We start from the raw sequence: 22,791 nt of genomic DNA on the forward strand, positions 1-22,791 counted from the left end.
TAACGTTCTTTTTATTTTGTTGTAATTCAAAAATAAAACACATGCATGAAATAGTAAATACATGAAAATTTCACTGAATGTTTATATTCTCATTTTCTATACAGCATAAGATTTTGAAAATATTTTGATTCATTTTAAGCTGTTTACGAACAATTTCAAATTTCAATTGTTTTAGTTTTTTTCTATGAATATCAATAAAAATTTATTTGGTGGGCCAAAAAGTGTGAAAATCAAAACAAAACTCCTGATATATTGTTACAATAGTAGTTGAAAAATAGTAAAAATAGATAGGTATAATCTTAATCAATTTTGGTTGTTTTAGTTGTAATAATGAACTACAACTACACATAGTACATGTATAATTAATGATTGACAAAATATTTAATTCTTACCAAACATTTATCAGCATCGATCAAGGTTCTAAATATAAGAGCCAATGCCATGAACATTGAAATCAACAGCCTAATACAATAGGTAATTTTAATTAATATTCCCATTTCCCTCATAAATTAAACATTTGACATTAAATAACTAAACAAATATTACCACCAAATCCACAACTTCATGTGATACTTGCTAATGTCATAGCATAGTGTCATACTTGTATAGAGCAAGTAAAATAGGTGGTAATTTTCCTTTTATTAGGCATTATACAATTAAAAACAGTAAAACAGACAATACTTATTACAATTTATAGCAGGCAGTATAATACGCTATACCTACACGACACAGTACGAGACACGAGTACGAAACACTAAACACTGTGGTAATAAAATATTATGACAATTTAATAATAATCGATGAATGGCCAACTAATGACATAGCTGTTTCGGCCGATGCACTGATCATGTGAGGAGGTTGCTGTAATTGAATATTCAAGATCATCGAGCGGTGTTATTTCCGTATATTTTATGTAGACAACTAAATATCAATAGTAATAATAGCCTTGTTAGAATGAGTCTAGAATCTAGAATTCTAGATGGTAATAATATACGCTCATAAGTCATAGCCGTTGTTTTGAGAAGAAAATATAAAACAAAATTGAATACATTTACGTTATAGTACAATATACAAAAATATAATTGTCATAAATATTAAAGAAAAAAAGGTCAAGGGGGGATCTATTCCCCTCTTCACCCCCTTTGACCACCACTACAAGCTATAATATTATAGTTGGCTATTGATTCGTTTTTTTTTTTGCATCAAATGTAAAATTCTGAAATGACGCACAATATCCAAAAGTTCCATTGCATAAACCACCCACCCCGCACTTTCTAAATGTAAACCTTTGAGATACCCAAAATATTGTCATGTAGTACAGTCGTTAGTCGACGAAAATATATCGAACATATCACACTGGCTCCACATAAAATATGTGTGAAAGAAAAATAAAATACATTATAATAACTAAATCTTATGTTAACAACTAATTTGAATATTACGTTTGTAAACCTGAGTAGCCTAAATAACCAGCAACGGAATCTTTACAGTTCACTCCGATACATAATATTATAACTTATAATTTATAAGTATTAAATTGTATAATATGACGTGTATGTATTTTAATAACGTTGCTAACGTTTCATTTTTATCCATTCAACCCAAAAAATTATATATTTTGTATTACGTTTGTTATCATTGCTATTAACTTACCTTTCGCCTTACCGCAAAACGGTTTGATCGTGTGATTAAGTTCGTAGTAGGCACGAAAAGGCATTATCTTAAAAATAAAAATTAGTCTATATGTTTTGAAAATGTCATTGCTTTTGTATATATAAAATATAATAGCATACGTAAAAATGTCAAGGCTCCACGAATAATATTTTTGAATTACAATAAAATAATCAAAATGTTACATTTTCGTTTAAATTATTGAATATCTAATTACGACCAAATTTGAACTTCAAATGTCTGTAAAAAACATTGTTCTCGTATATGTTTTAGATTTTTTGGTTTCAGAATAAGCTACTTGTGAGAAACCTTTTATTAAAATATAATCAAGCCCAATAGTTATAAAAATATAACATTTTATAAATGATTAACTACAAAATATATAGTATACTATAGTATATAATATATATACTTTGAATTATGTTATTAAAAAAAAATTGTTCCTATGTTAATTAGGTATCTTTAATATTTTTTAATAACTTTAATAACACGTACTTTAATAACACGTTTGTATGCAATGTTTAAACTTTTTCACCGAGCAAAAAAGGTTTTTTTAGCACTTTTATCGAGTTTATTTATAGAAACACATCGCCAATTTCAAATGTCTATATAAGTAACTTAAAAATAATATAAATTTTTTTAAATTTTACCAATGTAGAAAATTATAATTTAAACATTTGGATAAATTTCCAAGGATCTGCGAGGTTATTAATTATTATTTGTTTTTGAATCAAAGCAAAATAAGAAAATCGATTTTGTCGTTAAAGTTGACATTGCTCTAATCGCGTAAAGCAGCGGCTCGTGAATTGTGGAGCCCGAGTTCTCGACGTAATTTCATATAAAGTATTTATTACAATAACATACCCACAGACATGTTGCACTCGTATGGTGAAAATATAGGTTGTATGATCCCTCAAATTCTTATAAAAACTAAACACAGGATTTAGAATTTTGTCCGTGTATTAGTAATTGGTGTGTTTCCTGATGTATATTGTATAAAATGATTGCTTCAATACAATACATTTATGTACCTATTATATATAGACAAATACGCAAGGCCGTTCAAATGGGGGTGGACAATTTTGGTCGAAGAGTCGAAGGGCCCACACATTAATTTGCCCCTGACCCCGAAAAACCTTGAGGCGGCCCTGCAAATGCCTATACCTATCATAAAAACTTCTTCATATTTTATATAATATGTATAGCTAGTACCTATATGCAGTATGCATTGATGGGACAAGAAAATCAAATGTGCACCTACTGCACCTACATCATTTAGGTACGTACCCATTTATTATTACCGGATTATTATTAAATTGTCATAATATTTTATTACCACAGTGTTTAGTGTTTCGTACTCGTGTCTCGTACTGTGTCGTGTAGGTATAGCGTATTATACTGCCTGCTATAAATTGTAATAAGTATTGTCTGTTTTACTGTTTTTAATTGTATAATGCCTAATAAAAGGAAAATTACCACCTATTTTACTTGCTCTATACAAGTATGACACTATGCTATGACATTAGCAAGTATCACATGAAGTTGTGGATTTGGTGGTAATATTTGTTTAGTTACCTATATGTTGTTATTTTCCATCGGCGGCGCCACCTCGCATTGTGGCTTATAGTAATATATTATATACTGCAGTGTGTTATATATTATATAATTTATACTATACACCCACAGTATTGTGTATGTATATTATATGTTTATTATATTATATACCCTCATCCGATCCTAGGGTTCAAAAGCCAAGGGTAAATCATCGTATAATGTCGGGCTCGTCTAATCAACTTCGTTTCAGTGGTTTTGTTATTACTAATCAATTCATCGACACATTAATTAATGTATACACGGCTCATGACTATATATATACATAAATATATAGGTGGATACAGCTAATAATGTATAACTATAACGTCAAGTCAAATACCGTCTACTACTTTACTATATTATAATATCATAATATCTCAAAATATCTGCCAACATTAAACGTGGCGCCATGGCGGGTATTTGTAATTATTTTCGCCTCGAAAATTTCGAGACTATATAATATATTATATATGGATAATAATATTATGTTATTGTACCTACCTACATTATACGCCCAAAAATATATACACCCGTAGACCGTAGTTAGTAAAATATTGTATATTTAAAAAATTCTTAAGTTATAATTTTCAATACACATTGAAATTGTTACAACATTTAGAATTTTAGACTAATACAATTTTAACCTATATATGCTGTATTCCGATACATTTAAGTTTTTTTTTTGTTTATATTTCCATACAATTGCCTTATGATCGGTTAAAAAGTTTGAACATTTATACAAGATTTCTCATTAAGTAATAACTTTTACTGAATTTCAACTTAGTAAATGTCTAAAAAAAAGGAATTATTGAAAATTCTTTTTTGTAGAAATTTATTAAGTTCAAATTATAAGGAAATTGGATATTCAAACTTAAAATTGTAAATATTGTTGTATGAAATAACTATATGTCCCACCCGGCGTTGCCTGTGCCAAAGATTTGTTTTTTTTTTAAATATAATTATAAATGCCATTTATATAGATATGCCATATTTTTTTTCTTTAAAATGTGGCGTACAAAGATTAGATTACGAACTTAAACTAAAGTTATACAATTTCAAGTATCTGGCTATCATATAGCTTAGGCTTTACTTTGATCAGTCAGTCAGCTGGTTGTGAAGTGAGAACTGTAATCCGTCAAAAAGCACTTTCAGTATTTCCCGAATTTTCCTAATTTTCTATTTTTCTTTCCGTAATAACTATATTATTCAGATTATTACGAACATAAACAAATTTGTCTATTTGGCCCAGCTGTTCTTGAGAGGTGCCATTACCAACGAAAAGCATTAAATTTGTATTTATGTAGATTATTTTTTATAAAATTATCAATTATTAATATAAAATACGGAGTTATATAGATGTATTTCAGTTTTGATGTACAGATTTTGCAGGTCTTGGTATACTTCCGAACGTGGTTCAAACTACTATCGAAACTTTTCTGCTAAACAATCTCTGAAATTATTGTTAAAATCGATAAAGTGGTTTTTGAGTTTATAGACAACAAGCATACATAAAAATCATTTTATAAATAAACTCTCACATTAATTATTGTTTAAAAATATTTGTATTTTGTACCTAAGTAATTAGGTCTTATTATGCGAGACAATTTGATACATGATTTTACCCCCATATTACAGAGCAACCAATCGCAATCACTGAACCATTTATGTAAAAAAATCGTACGAATAATGTAAGAACGCATACAATAGACATAAATTAGCTTGAATATAGATGCGATTTGTTTTTAGCAACAATTATTCAACCTATCTATAATATAAATATAATATAATTATTCGAGAAGACACTAACACCCGCCTGTGTTGCCTCCGTCTCACAAACGTACAACATAGCAATAACTGTTTCGCGGGAAATAGAACCACTCAAGCTGTAGTCAAAGCTTAGCAATACAATTTTCATACTATTCAGATGAGAACATTCACTGTGCAACGTGTTTTTTTATTTTTTCGATATCACAAATACAAGAAAAGTTCTTGTTGGTTAAAATGCATTATTTCAACCTTGAATAACTTTTTTTGTATTTGTGATGTCGAAAAAATAAAAAACACGTTGCACAGTAAACGGTTTCCTTTCAATAGTACGAAAATTTGGTTGATTAGCTTGGACTGCAGCTTGAGTGGTTCTATTTCCCGCGAAACAGTTATTGCTATGCTGTACGTTCGTAAGACGGAGACAACACATGCGAGTCATATTAATACTTATCACTAATAGTATATTAAGTACTTATTACTGATTAGGCTGCTGACCACCTTCGCTCGAAATCGTTTTGCGTATGCAATCTTGAAATTCAAATTTAACACTTCCGTTACAACGGCTTAATCAATGACGACGCACACTCTCGACGCCTATATTATGACACCGAAACGACTTGCCCAGGTTTTGTTTCCACAAAAAATCTATGTGATCTATTGCACGATTTTGAGTCACACGAATTATGTGTAGCCCGTGCCTCGCGCACCGAAGCGGATGAGAATGTTTTTACCTAACTTAACCTAATGTCATAATAAAATCTGCCGCCGTCGGTGTGATTGTACAAATCGGTATTCCAGTGCAGTGAAGTCCACATGTGCACATGTCAGTGCATGTCCAGTCGGTTGTTTTTACGTCCGAGGCAACCAGGGTCTCATACCGCCGCGACGCGCTTCGCCGATGCTACAGTGTTCATACGGAACCGCCAATATTCCGTCCGACGACTCGGATGCATATTATATTAAAATATTAAATTATTTTATTACAGTACTATTTGTCTATGTGTATCGTGTGTGCACATATTATGGTGTACTGTGCATGTGTATTAATCACAACAACTTTCGTTGTTAAGCATAGAAGAAATATGTATAGATATATAAATTATATGTATTATATTGTATTAAAATATGTGTGACCGACAAGTAACAATTAACATAAAGCACTAAATAATATTGTATTGTATAAAGTTTATTTAATAAAACAAATTAATTGATATATAATTTAGAAATTATCAGCTACTTTCAGAGAATATGTTTATGAAAAAACTATAATCCAATTACGAATTACTTATTGAAAACATATAACTTTTATAGTTTCTGACTCGAGTTGATGTATTGATCTCAGAACAAAGTATGTTTTTCTTTGGCATGTATCTGTCTCCACCACCTTTTGGAACAGTAAAAATACTGTAACCTTCAACTTCGATATATTTTCTGAGAGGTCAAAAGCTCTTAATAATTGAAAAAAAAACAAAATAAAATTAGGGAAAAACGGTCACTTTTACGCAACACCCCAGTTGTTAACGAAATCAATTTTTTTATTTTGCCGTAAATCAAAAGCAAATATTAACTGCAGCCTGTAGATACTCGAAATTTTCACCAAATGTTAATGTTATCATTTTGGTACAGTTTTCAAAATATTCCGTCTCTTCTTTTAGCTATTTATACACATTTGAAAATTTTCGATTTTTTCCATACATTTTGATAGAAACAACAAATACCAACCCACCTTAACTTTATTTTATTTAATGTATCTAACTAAAGGAAAATATATTTGTCTGGTTAGTACCAGAAACATATGTATATAAAAAACACTGTGGTATACTGTCATACTAATATATACAATAATAATATTATAATGTGTAGACGTGTATATGTAAATAAAAATTAACACTAAACGAACATATTATGAACATGATATAATTTTGTGAAAGACAAAGATGTCTTGCGCCAAAATATATTTCACGTGTGAATGTAATATTATTCTTATATCAAATATTCAACATTTTGAAACTAAAATCAGGGTTAAAGTAAAAAAAAAAAATTGATGGCATTTAATTGTTAAATTAGTATAATATACAATATTATAGCTTATCAATTGACTTTTGGGTGGTATTACCTCTAATTACTTGTTTCCCGCATTATTGGAACATGAATAATATTTTTAAATAATTTTTTTTTTCAAGTTTTTTTATTTACGTTTTATGATTTGCAAAACTTTAAATTATACTTCAATACTAATGTACCAATAATTTTGTATTGTATACACTATACTGTACTAAACTCCACTGTTTCATGGTGGTTGTCTAAACGTTATTATAATGTGAACATTTGAATATTTATTATTTCGTTGATTTAGAAAATATTTTATTAATTGCTTGTATTAAGTTAACTGCAGATATATTTTTACATGTCTACTTACTACTACTCAGATCAATCTGAAGTAGGTATTTATGGTTGTCTATTTAAATGAATGAATAACCAATTTTGATTTCGAGGTAAACAACGAAGGCCATTTGTTTTAACAATGCATTTTTTTTAAAAGGTGCATTTCTACTCTAATCAAGCATATTGCATTATCATATATGTTAGACTTATAATATGTATAGGTATAACATTTATTATCGGTTAGATAAGTGGGCTATACAATGTAATTGGTTCTTATATTTAATTATTTTGGGATTCCGAGAGTGGTGATTATAACGAACTAGTAGGTATTGATATTATGATGATATGTGAGTTTTAAAAAAAAATTATTATTTTGTCTGATGACACTTTTTGTAAAAGAAAAATGAAGAAGAATAGAATCAATTTGTGTTTATTATGTCTATCGTACACAATATGTTTTACATTTTTCAATCAATGTATAAAATCCCATCATTATTCATTACGAATAAATATTAAAACAATATGTTTGACTCACTCATATTGAATAAACAACAAATTAAAACAATACAAATTGAATTAAATTAGTTGGAGTTGGTTTTTATATTTTATGAAACAGTACGACATAGGTACCGATACAGTATGACGTATTGGTTAATGGCTGTAAGTATCATAAACTTTGTACTACCACCAAAAAACAATATTTTAATTTGTATAAAAAAAGTATTACTAAAAAAAATGTAGCGGATCACACTAAATCGGTGGTCAGACCTCAAACCGTTTACGCCTTTACACTACATACACCTTAATGTCCTTAATCCGGTCCAAATACATTATAATTGAAAGTATTTTTTCTAGAATTTTTTTTCTATAAGATCATTTTTTACTCATAAGCTGAACTCACATAATTATAAGTCTATAACTTACTGTAGTCTGTAAGTCTATAAATGAAAACTATTTGAATATTATAAAATATATATTTATAACACAAATAATCAAATTCCAGTACAAATTGCTCGTCATTAATTTATTGCCGTACTAATTTTTTTTTTTAATAAGTATTACTGTCATTTTTTTAATAATTTATTAATTTTTTAATTGTTAATGTATTTTTTTTTTTATTTTTTTTTATTAATTTATTTATTTTTAAATTGATTTTAAGCCAAAAACTAGATTCAAATATGAAGATCATCATTTTTAGCGCCACCAACAGACCAGGATTCCATGAAGACATTACGACGCCCGCCGCGATCACAGCTGCCGGTTGTCATGCGGACACATGTTCATGAAGTTGGCCCCCCGGAAGATTATAAATTCCGCCCGAAATGAAAAAGTAAAAATAAGGTCTATGGTAAATTCCAACCGGGAAAATATCCAAGTAAAAAAAATTACACGTAAATTCCACCCGAAAAAATATACAGGTACAAAAATGGGTTTGTAAATTCCACCCGGAAAAATAAATATTTTTAAACTAAACGTTCCGTGACTAATGCGGCGTGTTATATAGTATTAGGAAGTTCAAAATTTTCGAACACAGAACAATCGTGTCAGACGACAATCGTCAATCATGTCATCTTATCACCTATGACTACACTATTGTGGACCTAAGAATTGAAAATGCCAGATAGAAATATTATTAATTGATTGAAGCACCTGAGTTTCGTTTAGAATTATGAGGTGTCTGTGTTCAGTACCTACGCGTCATGTTCAATACACATGTTATGTACACGTTCTTGAGTCTAACGCAGAAACATTTTTTGGGCGGAATTTACATGTACCTACTTTATTTAACCAGCAGCTCATTTTGGGCGGAATTTACATACGCCCGGCCCCCCGGCTGTTTGATATCGACTTCGAACTAATTTCAAAATCTAGTAACCTTTTAGTAACTAATCCCATATTAAACAAATTTTTAACCAAACAGTTTCCGAGAAATCTCAATTTCCATTTCAGAGGCCAACATTTTATTGAGTTGTTATTATAATGTATAGAAACCTAGTTATTTGTATAGACTATATAGACTTACTCAGATTTTAAAACAGTTATTCTCGTATTGTGTCCATATATCAAATTCTCAAATTTTCATTGAAACTTTAGTACCTATCACTAAAAAAAGCATGATAACAATATTACTGTTGCTTATGTAGGTACTTGATTCTATATATTTTAACTTTAAAGTTACAAAAATCAAATTAAATTCATTCTCGTCATTTAATAATAAGAGGAATACAATATACATTACATTATAATATTATAGTTTATAATAATAATTGAATTAAAATATAATATATTATTTATTTTTAGCGATGCCAACAGTATTTTCTTAACAAACAACTAATAACTAGGTTCTGTCCGTCAGTGGCGGTCAGTTATTTTAATGGGTCGATGGTGGTAATCCCATGGTGGGTGTGGGGTGCTGAGTCTCTGAAGAATGGGGTTAATAACTCAAGCGCAAGTATGGAGGGAATAGTTCACGTAGTTCATAGTTACTTACTGAAAAAAACTACAATTATGCACTTAGATTTCATGACATGCTATGATTTCAATAGTTTTTATTAAGTTATCGTTACTTTTTAGTAGGTACCTACTTACCAAAAATTCAAGAATTAAAAAAGTTGTGTTTATTTATTCACAAATAAAGTAATGATGTAAATACCTATGTAATATAGTAGGTGAACGTACAATTCGCGTCAATATTAAATATTGATATATTTCGATTCTCGAATTGTTGAATTATTTAGATATAATAGTGTTATTCTGTTGATTATTCTGACGATGGTCTGTCTACAAAACTCTTGTCTTATAATGCGTGAGCTGGTGAGAGATAATATTTTAATATTTGATATTTTGATTGTTCAACTTTAATTTTATAATGAGAATTATAATTTATACTATTAATTATGATAGATGAAACATGAACATTTTACACTACAATTTGTTATTAGGTGTTTAGAACTATGATCAATTATAACATACCTTTGTTTATACATTATCATAGGCGCAATTTGGAGGATGCTTAGCACCCCCAATATTTTTCATATTTATTTTCATTTTAATAGTCATTATGCAGGCATCCACAACCATAAGATAATATGAAAAAAATAAAGGGGCTTCGGCACTCCCGCCTTTTTTTATTAAAATTGCGCCCCTGTACATTATACAACCAAAATGTAACAAATAGCGTAGGAAGTACAGATTTGATGTTAGGTATCTACTTACAAAACTACTAAAATACTTATCGAATACTAATAAGGCATCTAATTTAAGTAATATCATTATATTATCTATTCTATCTATAATCTATATACCTACTCAATGGTAATACTCAAATACTTTTATAAGTATTCTAAATATATGCAAGTTGGTACCCACGAAAAAAAAATTGTTTTTTGTAGTAGGTAATATCATGAATATAAATAGTAATAAACTAATAATATAATATATATTTCTTGTATAGAGTTTAAGTTATTTTTGGAAGTGAATGAAGTTTAAAAAATATTAGTAAAAATATATGTACCTAACAAAGCAAATTTATAAATACGTCATTGAAATAATGTGTTTAGATGATTATCATTCCCACATTTTATTAAAAATTAAATAAATAATAAACCAAAATAACCAGCACATATATTATATTCGATAATGTTGAAGCAAATCAGAAAATAAAACAAATAAAATGAACCATCAGAATTAAACTAGTCAAGTATTCAATACAAAAAAAAAATATTTAAAATACCACAAAAATTCTGGACATTGAAAGTATATCAAAAAGTATTGAATAATCAAAAAAGTATTTAAATATTAATACTCAAATACTTTACAACACTGCTATTCTGTACTAAGATTAACAATTAACACTTTAAGCAACTAACTCAAATGTGACAAACAAATTAAGCTAAAAATAAAATTATAAGACTAATACATATTTCCACCCTTTGTTCAAATCTTAAATCTTTTCATCACTCAAATAATAGAATTGGCAAGTTTGCTTAACAACACATTTCATTATTTTTAACGTACCCCCCCACTATTATATTTATAACTTACTCATACTGACAGATAGAGCAGCATGAATAATAGGTATTATTATGTCAAGAGTATGTGGAAATATACAGATATTATAATATAATTATGTAATGTAATAAATAGAGCATGGGTGTTAAATAGTAAAATATAATATAATTGGTACTTTAAAAATTGAACATAAAATTCTTTCATTAAAAATTATGTTGGGATAAGAAATGAAAAAAATTATTTTTAAGCAGCCGACTTGGGATAACATAAATACAATTTTACATAGCTTAATTTAAAAGACATTTGACAATCCAACAATTTATTTTTATTAATTTCAAAAGACTTTTCCACCAACTTCACATCAACTGATTTCATTGGTACTACTTACTTGAAATTAACAATATTTATTAATATCTATCTAGTAAATATGCTACTAAACAGAGAAATGGTCACTATATGCTCAAATAAGAAAAAAAGTTTGCAGATTTTTAATTTATACTATGTCCAGCAAGAGAGAGTATCTGAAAGGCAACCAATAGTGGTCAATAGTTGAGCATCCTCGCCACTTTACCAATGTGAAAAAGCCAATGCCAATGGAAGTGCATAGTGGTATTCACATAAAGACACCGCATGGTGGAGAATTTAGTCCTCGAGACTACACAACAAATTCATTTGGATGCATTTTCTCACAAGAAAGAGTATAGACCATAGGTTAACCGGGGGTCCATAGATGGTACTCGGGGTCCACGGGTCGGCTGTGAGTTTTTTTTAAATAACCCAAAAATAAATTTGTATGAAATTAATTCAAAGTATTATTTGATGAACGTTTAAAGTAGAAACTGTCCATTAATAATATATAACAGTAAAGATAAGTAAATATATCAGTTGTGGTAGCAGTGACACAGGTCCATAGCTTCCAAAAAAATAAAAGCATTTGTAAATAAAATGTCTTTAAAGAATACTTCAATCGATAATTTAGCAGACTTTCCTACACGAGCTTTCAAAAAATAATATTGCTTTATCCAGTTCCATAAAAACGCGAATTTGTGCAAATTTTGAAAGCAGAAATATGGTTACACACAGTTCTTTTCTAGTGGACTTAAATGCAATATTAATGATTTAGACCTTGTTAATATGAATTAATTGATTTGAAATCAAAAGAAATAGCACTCCTCGGTTTTCAAACAATGCATGTAATTGATTTTTGGGGTTCGTTGACAAGGCTTATCCGCGAGCTCTGATTATATTCGCTACTACATAGTTCTGTGAGTCTGGATTTTCTACAATGGTCACAATTAAAAATAAGCAAGAAGTCGATTTTATATTAAGGACAATATGCGAATTGCTCTGTCCTATACGGTCCCAAATTTCAAGGTAATATTGCAATCAAAAAAACAGCAAATGTCACATTAAAACTTGTTTTCAATTATTATAAAAAGTGATTAATCACAATAATTTAATATTGTATTAAGACTTAGTATTATCATTAAATTAATATATTTTTGTGGGAGGAGGGGCGTGATTATATTTTATACTTCAAAGGGGTCCATGGCCCAGAAAAGGTAAAGAATCTATGGTAAGACCATCAAGAATAAATTTATGTCATACTCTGGTACAATTCTAGTTGCGCTAACAAAATATACAGTTATAAATATCCGAGCTCTAGAAATAAATTACAATGGTTTACTCTAAATAATAATAATTAATAGTAAAAAAATATGAGTTTAAATATTATCATTTTACAGCTAATTATCTTTTTATTACCTAACCACAAATTGGATTATCAAATAAATTCATAAATAATAATAATTTTAAATGCTAAGGTTTCTTAACTTAAATATGTAATAGTTAGAGTCCGGATTTGTATGCACTCAAAAAGGCCAAAATAGTATGCGTTTATGCATCAAAAAACTTCAAAATATACACTTGATATGCTCTTATTTTTTTTAATAATATGCAAAAATATGATCTTATACCCAAAATATATGCATTTTAATATTTTTTTTTAATTTCTTCATAAATAATAATTCAACAAAATTAGATAAACTTAATTTTTTAATTATAGACATTGACTTTAAATATTTATTAAAGAACAGTAAATATTTAATAAAGAGCATTCCATGTTTTTATTAAAGTTGGAATAGTGCTTCGACTTTTCGGCATTTTAAAATTTATAAATTGTAATGAAATGAAAATTTTAGTTTATAAATTTACAGAAAGCGAATTACGAAATGATATATGGGCACTAGTGCACAATTTACTGGCGATAGCATACGGAGAATAACATTTATTTCCCAACAATACGTAATGAACTAATAATTTCAACGAAGACAAAATAATTGGCTTAATAAACGTTTATACAAAATATGTTTGAATATGCAAACATTTTCAAATATGCAGTCATCTCTAAAATATGCATTTACATGCAAAATTAACTTTTTTCTTTGCATTATCTGTTACACAAATCGTCCATATTTCTTACTCCCATCGAAATGCATACACTCATTACAAATATGTAAATGCATACAAATCTGAACTCTAGTAATAGCAAAGAAATTTAGTATACTATGACACATCTGGATTTAAAAAAACAGAGCAATGAGATTATTTATCAGATAACAACTTTGGGTTACTCCTTATTTTTGTTGTTTTGAAAAGTAAAAATGACTTGTTCAAGATTATATGTTTTTATTCCTTATTTGGTCTCATTCATTGTGATTGCATTTATAATTATTACTTACATAGCAAATATTATATTTAACGACATTATTCTTTTTAATAGTCAGTGAAAAGATTTTTATTTTGTTGAAGTTTAAACAATGAAAAATTAAGTATGAGTTACATTGCAAATTATAATTACAAAAAATTTACATTAGGAATATAATTGGTAAATATCATAATACGTTCTAAAAATTAAAATACAAAATCTCCTTCTGTAGTGAATATTTAATAATAATAAAATAAAAGTTGTAATGTTATTGAAAAAGTTCAGATGATAATTTTTTTTCCATGTCTTCATATCAAATCAGCAACTGAAAAATATAAACAATATTTTAGTATAAACTTTATACTATATTTATTCAAGAAAATATTGTTATATACTTTAATAATTACTATGGTTTTTATAATAAATAAAAAATAAAAGCTGTAAGTTTTCAAAGTTACACATATAAAATTATAAGTTATTAGTGTTATTTTGGTCAATTTTACATTAATTTAAAAACATAATAATACAATAACTATTAGTTAGCTTTACCATTCATAGGCATCTCGTCAATCTGGGTGGAATAATATTGTTCAATGTCTCTTAAAATTCTTATATCGTCACTCTTTACAAAATTTATTGCAACACCTTTACGACCAAATCTTCCAGAACGGCCAATCCTAAAAATAAAATGATTGTTACCTCGTTTCTGAACAAATTAGATTCAGCACAAAATGCTATACAATTCTTATTAAAATTGAGGGACAATACACTGGTAAATAGATTTTTATTTTTTATTATAAGTATTAATTGTATTTTAGAAGTTTAGTTCAGTGAGAAAATATATTACCTGTGTATATACAATTCACGGTTGTTGGGTAAATCATAATTTATAACCAAAGAAACCTGTTGAACATCAATTCCACGAGCCCAAATATCTGTTGTAATCAAAACTCTCCTGTAAATACATAATAATAAATGAAAAAATGTGTAATAGCTTAATTGTAATAAGTTGTTAAGCCAATTAAAATATTTTCAAATATACAAAGACTTGCTTGGAACACTTACGTTTGTCCAGCGCGAAATTCTTTCATTATAGCATCCCTTTCTTTCTGTGGCATGTCTCCATGCATCGAACTAACAGTGAAATTTGACTCCCTCATTTTTTCTGTCAACCAGTCCACCTAAACAATTCAATGTTTTGGTTGATTATGATTCACATTTTAATCTTATTTTAATGATCAAAACTAACCTTCCTCTTAGTACTACAAAAAATAACTGCCTGAGTTATAGTTAGTGTATCATACAAGTCACATAAAGTGTCAAATTTCCATTCTTCACGTTCCACAGCTACAAAGAATTGTTTAATCCCCTCAAGTGTCAATTCATCACTATAAAATGTATTAATTAATTAAAAATTTAAAACAACGCATTTTTAGTGAAATTTTTACAAACCGTTTAACTAGGATTCTTATTGGATCAGTCATAAATTTGTTTGTCATTTCTAATATTTCATGAGGTAAAGTGGCTGATATAAGAATAACCTATAAAATTATAAAAAATATTTAATTAGTAGTGGCCGCCTCTTACTATGGTGCACAGAATCAAGTCGAAAATATTATATAAAAATGATTTCATGCCTAGAGTAAATAATAATTGGTTATTATACACATGTTTTGTAATTTTGATACTATTTCTTGTCAATTAAATAATTTGCTTACGAGGTGGCTATAAAACCACACATCCACACAATCTACATGCTTCAATGCGTCGTTGGTCAGTAATATATTATGGTTGTTTAGAGAAAATTTAATTTATGCACTAGACTAATATTTTTATTGTGCCGCGATGCAGCATTAATCACAGTACATTATTTAGGATATGTACCACAAATTAAGATATTTAGGATACAAAATGATGTGCCTTATCAATAATAATTTTAAGTCTCCAACCTTCTCATATTGCTGCAAGATAACTACAGCATAAATAGGATTGTTTTGTGACACTGGAAGAAAAAAAACTTATGTCATACAACATATGTAGATTTGATTAGCACTAGTAGTCTTGCCACAGCGTGAGAAGGTGCGGATCTCACTTATCATAAATTTGTTTCATATCCTGTGTATCTTAATTTGTGGTACGTACGTATAGCAAAATTAATACTTTTTAACTACCCTAAATAGGTAAGTACACTATAAATTAACCTCACTAGCCGACACTGTTAGTTACAATAAGTTATAAAAATTAGTAGTAAGACTTAGGTAAATTGATCAGAAAATTAAAATTAAAGTAATAATAATTACACAATTTTGAAATTAAAACATTAGTTTAAAATTATTGGGACAGCGTAAAAATAGGCAACTAAATTATTCTAGGTAAATAATATTAATTTAATCATACTTGAGTAGCAGGTGGCAAAAAACGATAAACGTCATAGATTTGTTCCTTGAATCCTTTATTCAACATTTCATCAGCTTCGTCCAACACCAATGTCTTAATATTGCGAGTACGCAATGCTTTGCGTCTAATCATATCTGTTAAATCATTTTAATAGATCAACAAAAATTCAAGAATACAATTTTGTCTACATACCAAACACACGTCCAGGAGTACCAGAAACAATATGTTGCCCAAAGTCCAATTTTCTTAAGTCTTCTCCAAGGTTAGTGCCACCAATGCATGCATGGCATTGGACATTAAGATAATCGCCCAATGCTAGAACAACCTAAAATATATTAAGTTTTATTTTAAATTAAATAGTGACAATTCAAACTTATTTAATTATTATTTTTAAATTTTAAACCAAGAAAACAATTAATTAGTGTAGTATGTTATGTTTTATATCATATGAATGAATAGAACATTTACATATTTCTAAGATAATATTATTATGACTAATAATCATAGAATTATCATTAATTTCAAATACAAAAATTAAAAAATAATTCTCATCTGGACTATACAAAGTATTTATTAATATCTAAATTACTAATATATTTTGTAAGATAATATTTTAAAATATTTTGTTCAATAATATGAGATGCATGATGATTTAAAACAAAAATACCTAACTCAACTATATAATTATGATTAAGTTCCACATTTGTATGCACTAAAAATGGTTTAAATAATATGCATTATGCATAAAAAAAATTAAAATATGTAAGTAAAAAATGTACGTGTGTTATGCATTAATTATAGAAAAAAAATTTGTAATTTTACTAAATTCTAACAGTAACCTTATCTTAAATAGAAAGTTTAGTAAGTGATGTCTGATAAATTTGTGTTAAGACATACATAATATTGGTGAAAGAACTGTTCTCTGTGGGACTACATTAGTAATTATCTTCACATACATTTTTACTAAACCATTATTGATTTATTTCATAGCAAGACTATCATTTATGTTGCATTAAACGTACTTAACTTTGATTTAATTTGGACATTTTTAGTGATTTCAATGGTACAATTTCATTCTTTTAATTGCATATTATACTATTTTAAACTGCATGAGTCCTACAAATCTATTGATATCAGCATTTTAATGATAAATTATCAGGTTAAACCTTATGTAATAGAATACTGTATGCTCAAATAAAATTTTTAGGAATAAAAAACTGTATAAATGGTACCTTTTGGATTTGTACGGCGAGCTCCCGAGTTGGCGACAAGCATAACACTTGTGTATCTCTTAACTGACTGTCTATAGATTGTAACATCGCAATAGAAAATGTTGCCGTTTTTCCAGTTCCTGACTGAGCTTGAGCAATGACATCACGCCCCTTGATCATTGGTCTGATGGCTCTTTGTTGGATAGCTGATGGACGTTCAAAACCTAAAAGCACACAATTCAATAAATATAAAAACATAACAACAGTATTAAATTACAATGTTAATGTGCAATGACCATGACTGGTAACGAGTCACTTACCGTATGAGTATATCCCACGAACCAAGTCTTCCCGAAGCTTCATATTATCGAAAGTCGTCAGTACTTCGACATCTTCGCTGGTTTCGAACTCGACGTGCGATAAATCTTCGGTCAGTAGTCCCGTACGTCTGACTGCCATTTTGTAAGTTATAGTATTTACTTACTGTATTCACGGATAAAAATGATCAACGACCAGTCATCTGCTAAAAACACAATATAAAAATGATTGTATCGTCAACGAAAAGTTGAAAAGCGTCGGAGACAGACCCACAATATTCTAAACGTTATACAGTGTGCCAGTGTATAATCGATTGTTTGGCGAAAGGGGACAGGAAAATGAGGTATTGTTAACAACAACATTTTAGCGTGTGTTCAAGGTGATAAGAAGTAACAAAGACGTGACCTGGTTACCGGTTAGAATATGATGATGGCTTGTATACCAATACAATTTGCCGCTAAAAGTTTGAAATTCAAATTTAATACGTACGGTATCGGTATGAAAAATGTGGACATAGTGTGCGACTACTGGAAGTAAACTACACTTAATCAGAGACACAAAATATCATTATTATTTACTGTAGCGAATCGTCAAGATATTGTAATATACTAATATACAGTATGTACTAAAAGTTCTATATTACCCTAATAAGTATCTCCTCGGTTAATTTTAACTAAATTTGAATGTATTTTTTTTTCAATTAAATGAACATTTTAAAAATCAAATCGCATTAGTAGCTAAGTTTTTAATGTCTTGAGTTATTTTGTGAACTATTTTATTAAATTAAATTTTTCTTATCTATATTAATGTTGAGAAAACAGCATTAAATAAATTGATACGTCATAGGTATGTTGGGTGGTAATGGACTATTGAGACGGACTGTTAGCTTATCCTTGAAAATTGAGATAAAATGACCAAATTAGAAAGATTTTTAAAAAAATTTCTTACATTACTTTCAAAATAATTATTGCATACCTACATGGTATATAGTAGAATTGTTTACTCATACATTATAGACTGTAGTGTACCTATAATATATTTAAATAAATACCTACGTTTTATTCATATATTAATTTTAAGATAAGTATTCATAATAATACCTCCATTATATATGTATATATATATATATACATATTTTATTTAAAAATCAAACAAAAATTCTATTACAGTTAAGGTATTATTCTTAATTACCTACATCACACATAACCGATCAAAAGATTTATTGGCATATTTAATCGGAAAATCATAATTTCTAAGTTCTCATTTTATAAACTTAAATTCCTATGATAATTATTTAATTTAAAATTCTTAACCAAGTATAAGATAACATTTATGAATATATTAATTATGTACAATAAATAGTTAGGTATTTTAGATTCAAGATTCTAATCTATTACATTTTTTTAATTACTATAAAATAAATATGATGTAGGTACACAATAATAATAAAACTCAATTAAAATATATTTGTAATATAAATATTTTAAAAATTGAAAATTGTTTTTCTAATGTTAATAAAATGTAGAAAGACTTATTGTAGACAATATACCATCTAACAAGTGATAAGAAACTTATATTTTAATAGTTTTTTTTATAAATATTTACTGTACAAATTTCAAATTGAGGTAAATACCGCAAGTCACAACCACACATTACAGGCTGGTGTACGAACCTTAATTTGGTCCTAAATATTTTATGCGGCTTTTATATTATAGAAGATAGTTTAGTCTATACTCTATTTTAGATATTTCCTTTTAACAGTCTTAACATTTTTTATAGACATCATTCAAATATTTTTTCACATTATTATAAAATGATTCAAAACTATGGTATAGACTCATTTTGTTATATATTTACAGAACACCTAAAGATATGAACACAATTTTTTAAATCTAAGTTTTCAATACAACAGTTTTAAAAATTGTAAATTGTCATTAATATTATTGATTAAGTTACAAGCACTCACACACCAAGTAGATATGGACGAATCCATTTTAATGCAGTTTCAGGATAAGAATAAATTATTTTACTGATATATTAAAATAGCTAAAAGCTTTAAAATATTGGTTGAAAACAAAAATGGAATTGTTAAATTGTATAAAAAATACCGTTACCATCAAGTATAAATAGTTAGGTACCTATACGTATACCTACCTATATTATATGATTACCATGTGTAATATTATATTTTAATAATAAGATCGAGCTTGCTTTTTATTTTAATTATTTTACTTAAAATTAAAATTTCTATAACCTTTAATACATTTTAACACATGAATTGTGAGGTTTTAATTTGTTTGGGGCCCGATGTGCAATGGATACCTTGCAGCTTACACACCCAGTAGTTCAATAGTGTTGAAACACTGATTGAGTTGTGTTTTAGTACCCATACAGTATTTAACATTTAACCATATTATAAATATTGTATTGACTATACTATATTATATTTTTCTTACAATAGATGCTACTATACTAACTATGAATAATTTAAATTTGAATGTTGTATAATATAATTTATTAAACTAGGTGATGGGTACAACTGGTACAAGGTTTAGGATGTAAATATGTAAATATGTATATTGTTTCACAATATAAACATAAAACTTTTGAACATTGGTTTATATATAGGTATATATTTGTTTCAATTAATGATAAGCGTGCAATGGAAAAAAAATATGTTGCTGCATGTATTTAGGATATGATTTTTGGTCAAATATTCAATGTTCTGGAGTAAAATATAGATGTGATTATCTAAAGTTGATGTAAGTCGAGGGAGGTGATAGCTTGTTCGGTATGGGTATTTGATTGAACCTGGAATAAGATAATTTTGTGCCCTAGGGCCTAGGCCAAACAATTTTGGTAGCCCATAAACGTTATCAAAACATTGGTGCCTTACCGCAAATACATTTATTTAAGAGACAAAAATTTATACTTGAATACTTTTTAAGAACAAAAAAATTTTTTTACAGATAATTTTTACTTGCTTCTTAGAAGCAAACCATAATTATTTATTATTTTTTTTATTTATGTTAAGTTAGCCAGTCTATATAAATCTATCGACCGATTTGTCTCATTTTTATTTTTAAATCATTGTAATATTCTGAATGAGGTTTTTATGAAAGAATAATGGAAAAAGCTGGCCAGGAAAATGGAATGTATGTGAAAAACTGAAAGGTTTTTCAATGGTATAAATGGTTGCCATTGGTTACATATTATATAATAATAGTAAAAAATTCATTAACTGTTTCAGTATACTTTTTTTTGTTATAAGTAGAAAAACTTGTGTGGAATCTTCCTTTAAATGTGTAATGTTAACTATATGTAAAGAAATTTTTTTAAGAATTTTGTCAATATTTGAATTTTATGTGCATGTAAAAAATAATCGTGCCTATGTATCTTTAATATTTTTGAACTTCCATTTAAGAAACTTATAAGGAACCTTGCATTACATTTTTAAACATTATAGTTTATACTAGGTGAAAATCCACAATAATTTAAAACAAATTTTCAAACCTTCAACATTTTTCATGGCAATATAAATTATTGTTCAAAAAAAATTTAAATATATTGAAAATTGTACCATTTAAAGAAAATGCTTGTATAAATATTTAGTGAAAGTTATAAGGTTCTAGGAAATAGGAATATTAGTTTAGATACACCAAAAAAATAAAATCGATTTTCTCAAAAATTGGTTTTGCCTAAAAATGACTGTTTTTCAGTAAATTTTAGGATGTTTACTACCTCAAATGTTGTTGACAGAAAAAAATTATCCATCATTGTAAATACAATACATTTATTGTTTAGCTCAGAATCTAATATTAATAATGTATAAAAACATAATTATTTATAATTTATTAAATAAATAGAATAAATAAGTTAAATATGAATATTTTCAGTCCGGTAAAGGAGAATTGTTCCAAAAAATCAAAATTTATATAAAAAGTGCCTTAATAACAGTAGGTAATTAAATTATCTAAACCAAAAATATGTCCTCAAAAAAATGTATATTTCATCATAATTTAATTGTTATCATTTTTTCGACATAAAATACTATTTTTAAATAGTTATTTGAAGAAGCAGAGATGGGACCTTATATGAGTTATATTAAATTTGCATTGCTTAGAAAGATTTAAATATTATAAATTTTATAAATTTTTAACTACAAAATAGTTAGTGATTTTGATACATTTTCTAAAAATTAGAACTTAAAACATTTATAAAAAAATATTATGACCATGTATTTTCTACATTTTTAAATTTATTTTTGAGTTATTAACGAGAAACACTGTATTTAGTTTTTAATCTTTTTTCCCCAAAAATAAAAATTGTCATACATAAATTAAAAACAAAAAACTAAAATATTTTAAGAATTATTTTACTTTTTTAGATTTTGAACGAAGTGAGGTCATGAGGATGATATGCATAGCGAATGGATAATTTCGTTGTTTATAGGATAATAAATAATGCCTCTTCATTTTTATTTCTGCAGCGATTGGTTTATTTTATTTATAATTTACATTAAGTAGGTCTCACATAATCATACGTTCGCTGCTATGGCGACTCAAGTAATTGTGTATATTTGTCAGTTAAATAATTACCGTTTTCGCCTTATTATAATAAACGCGTACAATATGTACACACTTATAAATACTTGTGTTATACACAATAATATACAAGTAGACAGAAGTGCACAGATATTTTGACTCCGGAATATTGTCCATAAATAATCGA

At 27.6% G+C, this 22,791-nt stretch overlaps 1 protein-coding gene across 1 annotated transcript; it reads right to left on the minus strand.

Moving 5' to 3' along the window:
- Positions 1–14,434: 14,434 nt before the first annotated feature.
- Positions 14,435–18,396, minus strand: LOC111029980 (eukaryotic initiation factor 4A-III). Its single transcript, XM_022309256.1, has 10 exons — positions 18,063–18,396; positions 17,764–17,966; positions 16,724–16,856; positions 16,532–16,665; positions 15,587–15,675; positions 15,384–15,522; positions 15,200–15,315; positions 14,982–15,089; positions 14,684–14,811; positions 14,435–14,459 (listed from the first exon to the last, which is right to left on the minus strand). Exons 1-10 carry the CDS (start codon positions 18,199–18,201, stop codon positions 14,443–14,445), a joined length of 1,206 nt encoding a protein of 401 aa, XP_022164948.1. The 5' UTR covers positions 18,202–18,396; the 3' UTR covers positions 14,435–14,442.
- Positions 18,397–22,791: the final 4,395 nt, after the last annotated feature.

Source organism: Myzus persicae, unplaced genomic scaffold (assembly GCF_001856785.1).
Source record: "Myzus persicae strain clone G006 unplaced genomic scaffold, MPER_G0061.0, whole genome shotgun sequence".
In the NCBI taxonomy this organism is placed as follows: Eukaryota; Metazoa; Arthropoda; class Insecta; order Hemiptera; family Aphididae; genus Myzus; species Myzus persicae.